This window comes from Oratosquilla oratoria, chromosome 11, assembly GCF_046742065.1.
Source record: "Oratosquilla oratoria isolate Oo_2021 chromosome 11, ASM4674206v1, whole genome shotgun sequence".
NCBI classification, from domain to species: Eukaryota; Metazoa; Arthropoda; class Malacostraca; order Stomatopoda; family Squillidae; genus Oratosquilla; species Oratosquilla oratoria.
This window is the reverse complement of record NC_134787.1, coordinates 2347165-2361276: the sequence shown is the minus strand read 5'-3', so window position 1 is coordinate 2361276 and position 14112 is coordinate 2347165. Positions and strand designations below refer to the sequence as shown.

The 14112-nt window shown below is 41.7% G+C and overlaps 2 protein-coding genes across 2 annotated transcripts; both read right to left on the bottom strand.

Annotated features, from left to right (window-relative positions):
* Positions 1 to 2389: 2389 nt before the first annotated feature.
* On the bottom strand, positions 2390 to 4673 carry LOC143029552 (hemocyanin A chain-like). Its single transcript, XM_076192217.1, has 2 exons — positions 3099 to 4673; positions 2390 to 2906 (listed from the first exon to the last, which is right to left on the bottom strand). The coding sequence occupies exons 1-2, from the start codon at positions 4630 to 4632 to the stop codon at positions 2485 to 2487; spliced, it is 1956 nt and encodes a 651-aa protein (XP_076048332.1). The 5' UTR covers positions 4633 to 4673; the 3' UTR covers positions 2390 to 2484.
* A 5255-nt stretch (positions 4674 to 9928) lies between these two features.
* On the bottom strand, positions 9929 to 12159 carry LOC143029551 (hemocyanin A chain-like). Its single transcript, XM_076192216.1, has 2 exons — positions 10559 to 12159; positions 9929 to 10445 (listed from the first exon to the last, which is right to left on the bottom strand). Exons 1-2 carry the CDS (start codon positions 12120 to 12122, stop codon positions 10021 to 10023), a joined length of 1989 nt encoding a protein of 662 aa, XP_076048331.1. The 5' UTR covers positions 12123 to 12159; the 3' UTR covers positions 9929 to 10020.
* Positions 12160 to 14112: the final 1953 nt, after the last annotated feature.

Here is a 14112-nt window from a genome sequence, read left to right as displayed (position 1 = left end):
CATAGATGGAACATTTTTTGGAGCATCAAATACGCCTCTAAAGTTTATAGAAGTTGAAACAATCATAATCTTTACTAAGTCTAAAATATTTGTTGGGACAACTTGGAACATGTGAGGTTATGTCGTTGGGACATTTAGCACTCCCTAGCGGTCAATTTTTGAGCTACAGATATGACACTGTTACAAAAAAAAAAAATTCCGTGTTTGAAGATGAATATGTCTGTATAGATAACTCAAAAATTCAGTTTTTTGAGTTATGACGACGTTTTCGCAAACAAGCGATATGTGAAGCGTTCAGTGAACGAACAGTTTATAATACCATTTATAATGTACAAATGTAGGACTCTGAAACTGACGCAAGCAATAGAGACAAAGCTAAGGAGTGCACACACTTTTAACATTTGATCCAAATGATTATATTCTTGAACGTCTTCAAGAATCTCGTCATTGATTAAAGCTCCTTTACTTTCAATGTCTTAGTTCGATGTTACTATCATTTTACTCGTATTTGTCTTCCAACCAACTTTGAGGCTTTCTTTATTGATATCACTCAGCATATTTTGTTAGCTTTTTTCTCTTTCTAATTTATGAATAATGCCGTTCGCAAGTCTAACGTAATCAAAATAGTCACTTTTACCATATGGTCTAAATAAGCATCCTCTGTGACGTCTTCAAGACTACTCATCGATTACGGTTCCTTTACTTTTAATTTCGTGTTGAATATTAATTTCAAGTCTACTTTAACACTTTCCTTTTTCAGGTAGCTCAGCATATTTTGCAAGACATCTGCTCTCTCTTAAGCAAGAATACTGCCATTCACAAATCTAAGATGATGGAATTATTCACCATTAATCTTAAAAAATTTCCCTTCCCAACTCAATCTTCTGAAGATCTTTTCCAGGCAGGTAGGCTGTAAATAGCTTGGATAAAATTGTAGTGGGCAAAACGAGAGAAAATCAACACAAGTGGGGATACACCAATAGCCCCCAATGTCCCTGTGGCGAAGTACAGACGATGGTCCACGTCCTCCGGGAATGTCCATTGAGTCCCCATTGCTCCGACCAAGACCTTAGGGAAGCAAATGAAACTGCCCTTATATGGACACGATTCTAGTGCGACAAGATATGATATGATGACCATACTCTTTTTTTTCCGCTACATTTCCTGTATATCCATCTAGTCGAATTATAACGATATCCTTCGCATAGATCTTCTGAAGAACCCTTACAATGTATTCGTTTGCACCCTGCTTGTGTATTAAGTTTAGTATTGCTATTTGTACAATGGAGTCAAATGCCTTTTCGTAATCTACGAGAGGTTTATTGTATTCTGTTGTTTTTTCGAGTAGCTGATTTATCGTCTGCAAGCGTCCAGTAGTCTAATATCCGCTTCTAAAGTTTGTCCGGTCTCTTGGTTCCCATCTAAAAATTTGATTAGCACATTTGCAATGATCTTGGAAAATATCTTCTACATATTTGGTAACATAGTAATTAGTCGGTAGTTATTAAGGTATTTCTTGTAAAGTAAAATCATTATAGTAATCCACTATGATTCTGGAACGTTTTTTTTGAGGATATACTTGCTAAATAATAAACTGATCCAATATGAACTTCTCTCTCTGCATACTTCAGGGGGCAATTGACAACGGGGGAAATTGTCCTAGAGGGCAATTGTCCTAGGGGGCAATTGTCCCAGGGGGCAATTGTCCTCCGGGGGAAATTGTCCTGATACGCTTTAAAAGATCTATCGATATGACATTTTTCCCAGGTGCTTTACCTCCTTTCATACTTTTTTTTTTTTTTGTAACTTCTGGTACATTGATAACATCTATAACTCAATCATAGTATCTATCAATTGAAACTCTTGGTAAGATTTACCTATTCTTTTTATCATACTATCTCTGTATTCATTAAGTTCTCCCGTTCTATCTTTCATAGATATAATTTACTATCTCCTCAATCATAGTATCTATCAATTGAAACTCTTGGTAAGATTCATCTATTCTTTTTATCATACTATCTCTGTATTCATTAAGTTCTCCCGTTCTATCTTTCAAAGATATATTTTACCACCTCCATTCCGAATAGTTTCCTCTATATTACTCATGTTTCGGTTTCTTTTCGCTGGTCCTTGATAAACTCGTCCAGTTTTACTCTTTCAATTTGGTACCTCCTTCTTATAATCTGCATAGTCTTTCTATTAGGTAGCTTTTGGGCATTGAAACATTTACTTATTTTTTTTCTTTGATAATCTCTTCTACTTCCTACGCCTTCAGCCGATTTCCTAATGATATTTACTAAATTCAAATTCATATCATCGATGGTATACTTATTACTTCATAGGTAACTCAATAATACTCATTCTTACGATTAGGTAAAGGAAATATACATAAAAGAAAACCAGTTTTATTCTTCTCATCAAAGCGAAAAGTCATTTAATGACGAATCGGAAAGGAAATTTTTGGTTTTAGGTGTGGCATCTTACTCATTCCTTGTGGAATACTTTGACAGTGCTGACATTGATGTTATCAATGTCGAAGACGCGTTCGTCGGGAATCCGGCGGTCAAGTGGGTAGCCCATGGGTCTCTTGTCAGGATAGACTTGTCCGTGGGTACCACAGTATCCATGGTTGCTGTCGTGCTCGTTGGAGGCTGGGTCGGGATGTGTAGCATCATCACCGCTGGTAATGGCTACAAAGAGGTTGAACTCCATACCCTCCGTGTTGCCCTTGGGCAGAAGCATCCTGGCGGGGTGTCCACAGGCCCTGACATCCGAGTGGACTAGGTCTTCACCAGCTGCAACAGCGTCATCGGCTTCCTTGATGAGGTCATGGAAAGGTACGCGGTCGGGGATGGTCACTGAAGACTCGGAACCCTTGCGCTCGATTGTCTGGTGTCCTTCATGCACTGAAAGAAAGAATTGCTGGGTTAGTTAACTGTACTTCTAACATTAAGGTATATCAAGTAGGTACTCATCCACACAAAGAAATTATTCTGGAAATATCAACAGAGCTCCAATGTAATTCAATCATACATATAACTAGCATTTAAAGGGATACCAAGTATACTAAGTTTGTTTTGAAACAGGTCAGTACTTACAGTGAGTCCAGAACTTGTCCATCTCAACGCAGCCCCATCGGTACTCGTCAAGGTGAAGTTCGATGCCATTGTAGTCGTGTTTGGGGCAAAGGTAGATTCGAACGGTGGCGGTCTCTTCGTGATTGGCGTCAACCCCAATCTTGTAGGTGAAGGGCTGATGGTTGAGACGCTTAACGAAGGTAGAGATTGCCACGTCGTCGATTTCTTCTGTGTCGTCGAGGGCATTGGTGAGATCAATCTCGAAATCTTCAAAGTAAGTCTTCAGGTCGCCATCAATCTCTACCTCGGTGATATGGGCATTTGAATAGCCGATTTCATCTGCAGTGTAGGGTTTGAGTTTGTCCTTGTGTAGCTTGAAGAGACTGTCCATGTACTTGTGGAGCCTGAAGAAGGAGGGGTCACGAGTAGCGGTCTCGAAGTGCTCCATGACACCCGGTGGCATGTTGAACTTGCCCTTGGGATCGGCCTGCCTTCCCAACATGATGTGAGCGTAGTTGTGAAGAGCACCATAATATGCTACGTTGGGGCTGGTGGTGGAAGATTCAAGAACATCTCCCAAGATATCGATACCATGGTCATTGTCGAGGTAGATGGGAGTTCCGTCCTTGGAGACGATGTATCCGTGTGAGATTGCGTCCCTGATGCGGCTCTCCATCTCCTTCATATCTCTGATGCGCGCAACGCCTTCGACAGCCTCGAAAACCTTGTTGTCAGGACGGGAGGGGAACTCTCCTCCGTACCTGTAGGTAGTGTGGGGAGCAAATCCTTCTTTGATGGGTCTGCTCCAGTACAGCTCATCGACCACGGGAAGGTAGTTGGAAAGACGTTCGGCATCGAAACGAGCAGTCAGCTGGTGATGGACCCAGAAGAAGAGTTCTCCCTTTCTGTCGATTTTGTCTCCATGCCACCAGAAGGGGAAGTCCATGTGCCAGTGAACGTGGTGGGAGTTCATGCCGACGTCCTCTCCAAAGTAAGCCACACGTTGTTCGGGGTTCTTGCGAGAGCCAGTGAACTCCATGTGGAACTTGGCAGGCGTCTGTGTCATCTTGGCTGTATAAGCCTTCTGGATAACCTCGGAGTTGGTGAACATGTGAGGTGTCACCTCATATAGTGGAGGAAGGATGACTCCATCGCATACTTCGGAGTGGGTGACACCCACGTATACGGCATACACGAATTCTCCTTCGTTCATGCGCTCACGGAAGTAGGCGGCCGTGTTCTTGAAGTGGTCAAAGTCGGTGCTCTCGAGCAGGGCATCGACGAGCATGAGGGCTTCTGCCCTGTGACGGGGGTTGAAGAGAGAGAACCAGTGCTTCTGTTCAAGAAGTCGGTGGTCGTCATATTCCTTCTTGAGCAGCTCTCCGGCACCAGTAGGTACGAAGCTGGCGGAGGCCTCTTTCAGGTCAGTGAATTTGGATCGGATTGGTTCTGTGACTTTGAACAGGAGTCGATTGATGGCTTGTTGTCTGTGGGCCACATCATGATGGGATGATTCGACGACCAGAACGGCCGCGAGGAGGAGAAGCCACTTCATGCTTGAGCGCTGCTGGCACGGAGTGTGCCTGAAGCTGGAATATGCCTCCTTTTTATACTCGCCCGTGTGATAACAGTTACCAAGCAGCCTATGTTTCTAATCTTTAGTCATTACTCACTTCTATCTTTGAGACCATAAGTTTATCACGAGGATGATTTTCTTTATACAAAAAACCTGCACTGTGTCCACTTCAGACATTGTTATCACCGGCAGTCTTTCCCAGCCCTTGTCCTTGGTATTGTATCTGTTCCCTTTTTTATTAATTAGATGAATATTCTATTCCTAAGCAAAATTTAAAGTTTCACAACTAACGCCTCTCCTTTTCTTTTCTTTTTTTTTCTATTAATTTACTATTTTTCAAATAAGACCTTCGATAGTGGAAGGATCATAACATAACTAGGTGGATGAATGTTTTCTTAAACTCTGGCTGCAACTAGGCTCTTCCCGTGATACAACTTTAGTAACAAAAACGTTGGTATACAATAGATGTAATTTTCAATTGCGGTGATTTTGGTAATATATAAATGATTGTTTTGTAACTTGTAGTTGTGGCTCTACAATGAAAGACCTGAAACCATAACATAATTGCTACTCTGGCACTGTCATCTATTAAACTAGCCAAAACAACAGATATAATTCAGGACTGGTTGTCGGTTAATAGATATATGGAGGACACAAGAATTCAGATTGCATGGTGAGCCTTTATATTAAGTTTTTGTATATAAAAAGACTATGTTCCCTGAAACAAGTGATATTCAACTGGAGTGCAAAGGAACACAGAACTAAGATAAGGATCAACTCTGCATGTCAAAGTTAAGCATCACTTTATGGATCTGGTACTGGAAAAGATGAAGAGTGTAGATATTTAAGTCAAGTGACAAGACTGATGAATGATCATGAAAACGAAATTCAAAAAGAGTATAATACATGGAAGACTCATAAAATTAATAAGAACTGAATGGGAAGCTAGTAGCTAAGTGTCTGAAATGGAAATTTAATAAACATTGTACACTCCATTTATGAGGAAATTGATGAAGGTTATGCTAATGGCCATACAGAATAAGGAAAATATACTTGTTAGAAATGGCACTATAGTGTAAGAATACTCGTAATAGGAATTTCGGAATGAGCATCACCGTCAGAGGTATTATTAAGGCAGAGTAAATGTGTCCTTTCTCCATGGGGACTCTTTTTATTTTATAAAAATTCTCCCTCTTCTGCCTGGGTGGAAAAAGGTGACAAACAAAACACAGATAGAGGGTAAAAAAAAAAAAAAAAAAAAAACACTTCACCGGACTTGCTTGAATGCAGAAACTCATTTCAAGCTCTCGTGGGTTTAGAGGGAGAAAAAACGAAGAAAATGCAAGAGAAGAAGGATAGAACAGTCGCTACACCCCTGTCCACAGGTAAGATTTTGGTTTCAGGAAATAGCTAGGTGTGGTATTTAGATAGGGCCTTCTGCGACAAAGATAGGAAGCATAGGACCCAGGTGGGTTTCCCCGGGACTGGGATAGGTGATGTTAGAGACAGGCTTGAAGAGTGTATAGTCGGAGAAGGTGAGAAACCCAAAATTTGTTTGAGCGCTGATGGGAATGACGAGGGTAAGTTGTGGAGTGAGGAATAGTTTGGGCGGTTTCGGGATGCGCTAGATAAAATTAGGAATAAGGGAGGGGTTCCTGTTTTATGTGGAATTCTTCAAAGACTGGTTAAAAAGAATGCGCTCACAGCGAAACGTAACTATGAAATTAAGGTTGCAAGACAAGCGAGATCCAACCCAAAGGGCTTCTTTCATCTCTACAGAACAAAAAAAATAGAAAAGGATAGGCTCAATTCAAAATGATGAAAATGTCATGATAGAATCGGAGGAAAAAATGAGTGAGGCGTTTAATAAAACAAATTCTCTCGGTGTTTACTAAGGAGAGGTTAGATAAGGTATCTGACTGCGATCCGATTTTCAGTGGGGATGAAGAAAGTAGACTATCTAATATCAGCATTAGTAAGGTAGAAGTAGTCAAGCAGATTGGAAAACTCAAAGCTGTAAAATATCCGGGTCCAGACGAAAAATTTCCGATAGTGTTTAAAGAGTGTAAATTTGAAGTCTGCGACCAATTAACACAAATGTTTAATAAGTCGGTATACGCTGGTTTTGTGCCTATTGTTTGCAGGCAGGCAAACGTTGTTCCTGTTTTCAAAAAGGGAGATAAATCGTCTATATGCAACTACAGGCCAATTAGTTTGACATCAGTTATAGGTAAAATGCTTGAATCAATAATAGTTAATAGACTCAGAGAACACATCGAGAAACATAATTTGATTCGTGACACACAGCATGGTTTCTCCAAGGGTAAGTCATGTGTTACTAATCTTCTATCCTTCTACACTAAAGTATATAAGGCGTCAGATAATAATGATAGTTACGGTGTTATTTACCTTGACTTTAGCAAAGCGTTCGACAAGGTGCCCCATCAGAGATTGCTAAATAAAATCAAAGCCCATGGCATAGGAGGGAAAGTGTTAGAATGGATTAGAGCTTGGATCAGTGACAGAAAACAGTGGGTCACCATAAATGGTGTAAAATCCAGGTGGGGTGGGTGTTTCTAGTGGGGTTCCCCAGGGCTCGGTTTTGGGTCCCTTATTGTTCATTATGTACATAAACGACTTGGACAATGGAATTGATAGTGATGTTAGTAAGTTTGCGAATGACACTAAAATAAGACGCCTAATTAGGTCAGGATGATCTTAGCAAATTGTTCACATGGTCGGTGAAATAGTAAATGAACTTCAGTATCTCAAAGTGCAGTGTGTTAAACGTAGGGCTACACAACCCCGAAAATATATATAGTTTAGATAACACGTTTTTAGAGAAAACTGAGTGTGAGAGAGACTTAGGAGTTGTAGTGAGTCCTGACCTTAAATCCAGGAAACAGTGCATTAGTGCCAGGAATAAACCAAACAGAGTATTAGGTTTCATAGCTAGGACGGTTACGAATAGAAGTGCAGATGTAATTATCAAACTCTATCTAGCGTTAGTTAGACCCATCCTTGACTATGCGGTACAGTTTTAATCTCCGTCTTATATAATGGGTATCAATTCACTAGAATCAGTATAGAGGAGAATGGCGAAAATTATACATGTGCTCATAAATTCACCTTACGAAGAGAGGCTTAGGCACCTTACTCACACTCTCTGGAAAGACGCAGAGTGCGGAGTGATCTAATAGAGGTGTTTACCTGGATCAAAGGCTTTAACAAGGGTGACGCAAACAAGGTCATCATATTGATACAACAGGGCATGACTCGCAGTAATGGACTCAAAGTGGACAAATTTAGATTTAAGAAGGAAATGGGCAAGAATTGGTTTACTAATATGGTGGTCAACGAATTGAACAGACCTAGTAACCTTGATGTAGCGAGCGCTGAAACCATCAGTTGTTTTAAGAACGGTTAGACAACTTTATGGATGGGGATGACAGGTGGTAATGGACATGGAACTGCCTAGTGTAGGCCTCATGGTCTCTTATAGTTTCCTTCATTCTTATGTTCTTATGTTTGCTGCTTAAGTTTTTTTTTTTTCTGTGACAGGGGAGCTGCCTGCATTTAACTCCCACTTGCTGTCACTTTAGTAAACCATATGTGTGTGTGTGTGTGTGTGTGTGTGTGTGTGTGTGTGTGTGTGTGTGTGTGTGTGTGTGTGTGTGTGTGTGTGTGTGTGTGTGTTTGCGTGTGTGTGTTTGTGTGTGTGTGTGTGTGTGTGTGTGTGTGTTTGCGTGTGTGTGTTTGTGTGTGTGTGTGTGTGTGTGTGTGTGTGTGTGTGTGTGTGTGTGTGTGTGTGTGTGTGTGTGTGTGTGTGTGTGTGTGTGTGTGTGTGTGTGTGTGTGTGTGTGTGTGTGTGTGTGTGTGTGTGTGTGTGTGTGTGTGTGTGTGTGTGTGTGTGTGTGTGTGTGTGTGTGTGTGTGTGTGCTTGTGTGTGTGTGTTTAATTAATTATATCTAATGTGATATACAGGAAAGGGATTGTATTCAGGAAGTGCTGTCTCTTTTATTCTGTAGTTATCATACCTAATTTCGAATTTGCTTGTGGTTATAAGTTGGGCCATAATCTAATCCAGGAGTAGATATATCCACGCAAAACCTATAGGTATGTGGTCTATTTCATTATGTTCTCATGACATCCTGTTCTCCCCTCTTTCGCACCCAGAGAATTTCTCTGTCAGTTTTACCTAGTTCCTTTAATAATATGAACTCCAAATCATCTCTTTCTCCATTTTCTTTCAATTATGGCAGGCTGAGTACATTTAATCTCTCTTCATAGGTTTTATATTCAAGGCTGAGAACTAATTTGGTCGCTACTTTCTGTGTAGTCCTAGTTTGGTTTATATATTTCACTTAACGCGAAGACCATATTACTACTGTATCTTCCAATCCAGGACAAATAATACATTCTATGATATTTTTCATTCTTTCATATTTGAAATAGAAAAGAATACTTCTATTTTTGTGAGTGATATCCATGTATTACTCACTATATCATTGATATATTTATCAGTTAACATGGTATCTGTGACCAGAACTCCCAGATATTTCTTTTCTTTTGTTTTTACATTTGTTTCGTTTCCATTTTATCAATTCATTGATGATCTTTTTCATATTTCATCAACTTCCAATGGTCTGCCTTTTTAGCGCTAAATTTTATTCTCTACAATGGGCTTCAGGTATACATATTTTTTCTATATTTCATAAAAAAAATGCAGCCTCCCTCATCTTTTACACCTCTCATCTACAAAAATGTCAGGGTAGAGTGTCAAACTTTCCACCATTAACATTACACGTACCAGAACTGATCCTTGTGGAACTCTGCCAATCACCACACTTCATCCTGACATCTACTCCGTCACCGTCGTTCTTATACTTCAGTTTTCGCAAAAGTCAATTGTGAGAGAACTTCTCAAATTACTTTTTTTTTTTTTTTAGAACCTTAGCAGGTTTGATATGTTTGCTCTTCCAGTGAGTGTAACACACACCTCATGTTTAAAGATAGTTTACGAGCTATGCATGCCTTACATAAGACGGAAATGGAAGAATGTTCTTTACGAAATAAAGCACTTCTCCCCTCCTTCATTCTATTTCTGTTTAAACATGTTGTCTCTATGCATTACGCGACAGCTCTGAATGGAAAAAGATATTTGTCACAAATTTATATTTATTTATTCCTTTTCTGAATCTGGTCCGCATTGGGGAGCTTTGATATACAGGGAAATTTACAATAAGGAACTATTCTGGGTTACAAAACAATCTGATTATCTAAAATCGTTTATTTCATTCAGATTAAATTAAGAGATGGAAACATGGCCAATACCCTTTCCCTTTCACCATTTGTGATTTACGATGCCTAATGCTTCTTGTGATAAACCTTGACAGTAGACACGTGGATATTGCCGACATCGAAGAGGCGATCATCGGGGATGTGACGGTCCAAGGGATATCCCATAGGTCTCTTATCCGGATAAATCTCGCCTCGGACACCGCAGTAGCCATGTGCGCCGCCGTGCTCCCCGACTGTCGGCCTGGAGAGGGCTGCGTCGTCTCCGCTGGTGACGGCAACGAACAGGAGGAACTCCATGCCTTTGGTGTTGCCTTTGGGTAGCAACAGCCTTGCAGGGTGACCACAGGAACGGTAGTTCTGATGCGGGAAGTCAGAGTCATTCGCGACTGCTTCGTCCGCCTGCTTGATCAAGTCTTCGAAGGGAGTGCGGTCAGGGATCGTCACTGTAGACTCATGCGCATGTCGAACTAAGTGGTTCTCACCGTAATGGGCTGCAATATAAAAAGAAAGAAAAGGAAATTAATTTTCAGAAGAAATGTTAACATTTGGTGGAGTAATAACTACGATTTAGCCACAAAGCATCAGGGGAAAAGGAAATACCTACCGTCTACCCAGAATTTGTCCATCTCGAGGCAGCCCCAGCGGTATTCGTCCATGGACAGTTCGATGTCATTGTAGTCGTGCTTGGGGCAAAGGAAGATTCGAACGGTGGCTACAGCATCATACTTTGCATTGAAGTGAATGTCATAATCAAATGGCTTGTGGTTCAAACGATGGACGGTGGTGGAGACGGGAACATCCTCGACTTGTTCCGTATCATCCAGAGCGTTGATGAGATTAAATTCAAAATCTTCGAAAAATGTAACGAGCTCACCGTCGATGGAGACATCAGTGATTTCAATGTTGGAATAAAGCAGATCGTTGGTTGTGTAAGGGTGAAGCTTGTCCTTGTGTTTCTTGAAGATGTTGTCCATGTACTTGTGGAGCCTGAAGAAAGATGGATCTCGCGTTGCAGTCTCGAAGTGTTCCATGACACCTGGGGGCATGCTGAATTTACCCTTAGGATCGGCCTGTCTTCCCAGCATGATATGGGCATAGTTGTGAAGGGCACCATAGTATTGGAAGTTGGGAGTGTACATGGAAGACTCGATGACGTCTCCCAGAATATCAATACCACGGTCGTTATCAATGTAGATGGCTTTGCCATCCTTAGAGGTGACATATCCGTGGTCAATGGCTTCTCTGATGCGGCTCTCTGTCTCAAGCAGGTCGCGAACCTTTATGATGCCGTCCACATCTTCAAATTCCTTGTTGTCAGGACGAGAGGGGAACTCTCCTCCGTATCTGTAAGTGGTGTGGGGAGCAAAGCCTTCTTCAATGGGTCTGTTCCAGTAGAGCTCATCGACCACGGGAAGGTGGTTGGAAAGACGCTCGGCATCAAAACGAGCAGTCAGCTGGTGATGGACCCAGAAGAAGAGTTCTCCTTTGCGATCGATATGATGCCCTTGCCACCAGAAGGGGAAGTCCATGTGCCAGTGAACGTGGTGGGAGTTCATGCCGATGTCCTCACCGAAGTAGGCCACACGTTGTTCTGGATTCTTCTGGGATCCTGTGAACTCCATCTGGAGTTTGGCTGGAGTGTGTGTCATCTTGGCTGTATAGGCTCTCTGGATAACCTCAGAGTTGGTGAAAAGGTGGGGAGTGACTTCGTACAAGGGAGGAAGGATGACTCCGCTGGTGAGGTCAGAGTGAGTGACGGCCACGTACAGGGCGTAGACGAACTCTCCCTCGTTCATATGTTCGCGGAAGTAGGCAGCATGGCCTTTGAAGAAGTTGAAGTCTGTGCAGCTCAGAAGTGCGTCGACCAGCATGACGGCCTCTTCCCTGTGGCGTTCGTTGAAGAGAGAGAACCAGTGCTTCTTGACCAACATATTGCCCTGCTCAACCTCGTGTACCAGTACTTCTAGTGCGTGCCCTCCGTCGCTGCAGTGGTGCTTGTGACTGAGTGGATCCCATCCTTTTGCCAGTTCTTTCAGCTCTGCAAACTTGGATCTAATTGGTTCTGTGCTCTTGTAAAGTAACTGGTTGATTGTTTGCTGCTTGTGGGCCAAATCTGTCGCCGAGACATAAGCTGCCAAGAGGGCTGCTGCCAACAGAAACCACCTCATGATGTCGGCAAGGGTAGCTTCAAGAACACCTCGATCTGACGAGCTGTGCCACCATTTATACGTTGCGATAAGCAAACTGCACTTAAGACAACCAATGAGCTGTCAGGTGTTATCAATCATGCCTTTGATAACCGCGCCGAGGAAAATGTTTTCTCTTGGATGCAAGTCAGTTTTGTTGAAAAGAAGAAAAAAGAAAATAAAAATATATGATTATACACATACACACATACATGCATACGTACATACATACATACATACATACATACATGCATGCATGCATACATACATACACACATACATACACACATACATACATACATGGATACATGTATACATTTTGTACCTACAGTACTTGCATTGCATACGTGTTTTTCATTGGTTAATTAAGAAAGCCTCCAATCTGTCTTTGCAAAGAAGAATAAGTTTGTAGAGCAAGGCGAGATGAACAATAACTAAGTTTTAGAAATTATAAACGTAAAAGTCAGGGGAGTGCTCAGTCTTTTGGGATCACTGAGTGTGAGGAAAGCTTCATGACCAGATTGGATTTTAAACTGGATACTTAAAGAATCTAGGGAACGGTGGGTAAACAAGAATGATATCATTATTGTCTGTTCATTATCAGAAGGAACAGTGGCATAGGATTGAAAAATACCTGATGTGATACCAATTCATCAAGGTGGAAGTAAAATGACACCATTGAATGATAGACTAGTATCATGGACCAGCACAATAGTGACATTATGTAGAGGAAAACTCTGTACATAGAGAAATTATGACACTTTTATACTACGACTGTCCCTCCGTTATGCTGTCCCCCAACCCCTTGTTACTGTCCTGTACCATTTCTCTAAATATTCATTTCCTTTTTTTCGCCTACCCACCCTGTGGTGGGGGAAAAGAATACTACCACCAAGTATTTCCACTTGAGTCGTAAAAAGTAACACAAAAGGGACGGGGGATGGGATTAGGAGTCCTACAGCCTGTAGCCCAAAAAGGGGACATTCCTAAAAAGAAAGGAAAGGCATAAGAGGGTCTGGGAGTTTTCCAACCAGTACCCGAAGGTTTGGGTCTTTTAATGTGCGTGGATGTGGTACAGATGAGAGTAAAAGGGAAGAGATAGGCAGTATGTTTGTGAGAAGAAAGATGGATGTACTGGCTTTGAGTGAAACTAAAATGAAAGGAAATGGCAACTGTGAGTTTGGGAGTGTAGCTGGGAGGTACTCAGGAGTGAAGAGGGGATGAGGGAGAGAAGGGGTGGCTATACTAGTAAGTGAAGAGATAAGTAAGCGGGTAGTGAAGTGGAAGGGGGTGTCATCAAGGTTGATGTGGATGACGGTGAAACTGGGAAAGGAGATGTGGGTTTTTTTAAGTGCGCATGGGCCTGGTAGTGAGAAGAATGTAGGGAAAGGGAGACATTTTGGGTAGATATAAATGAGTGCATAGAGGGATTAGGGAGAAATGTCAATGTAGTTGTATCGGGAGATCTAAATGCTAAGGTAGGAAATGAACCAATTGACGGAGTGATTGGGAAGTATGGAGTTCGAGGCAAAAATCGTGGTGGAGAATTGATGGTGGAGATGTGTCTTGAAAGAGAGTTGATGATAGCAAATACGGTGTTTAAGAAGAAAGCCAAGCATAAGTACACATGGAAGAGGGTGGTGGATGGAAGGGTGGCAGATAGAGCGTTAATGGACTATATAGTGGTGACCAGGAGTATTGTAGGAAGAGTTAAGGATGTACATGTTGTAAGGGGAGAGAGTGGGGGAATATCAGATCATTTTCTGGTGGAAGGTAAATTGAGATTGGAGAATAGGTGGAGAAAGAGGAAAAGGGCAGAAGGTAGGGAGGTACGTAGAGTGAACTGCTTAAATGAGGAAAAAAGGGAGAATGAGTATAACAAGAAGTTGAGAGAGGAGTGGGAGAGAGTAAAGGATAGAGTAGAACTAGGAGTGGAGGAGGAATGGGGATGGTTCAAGGAGGGAGTCATAAG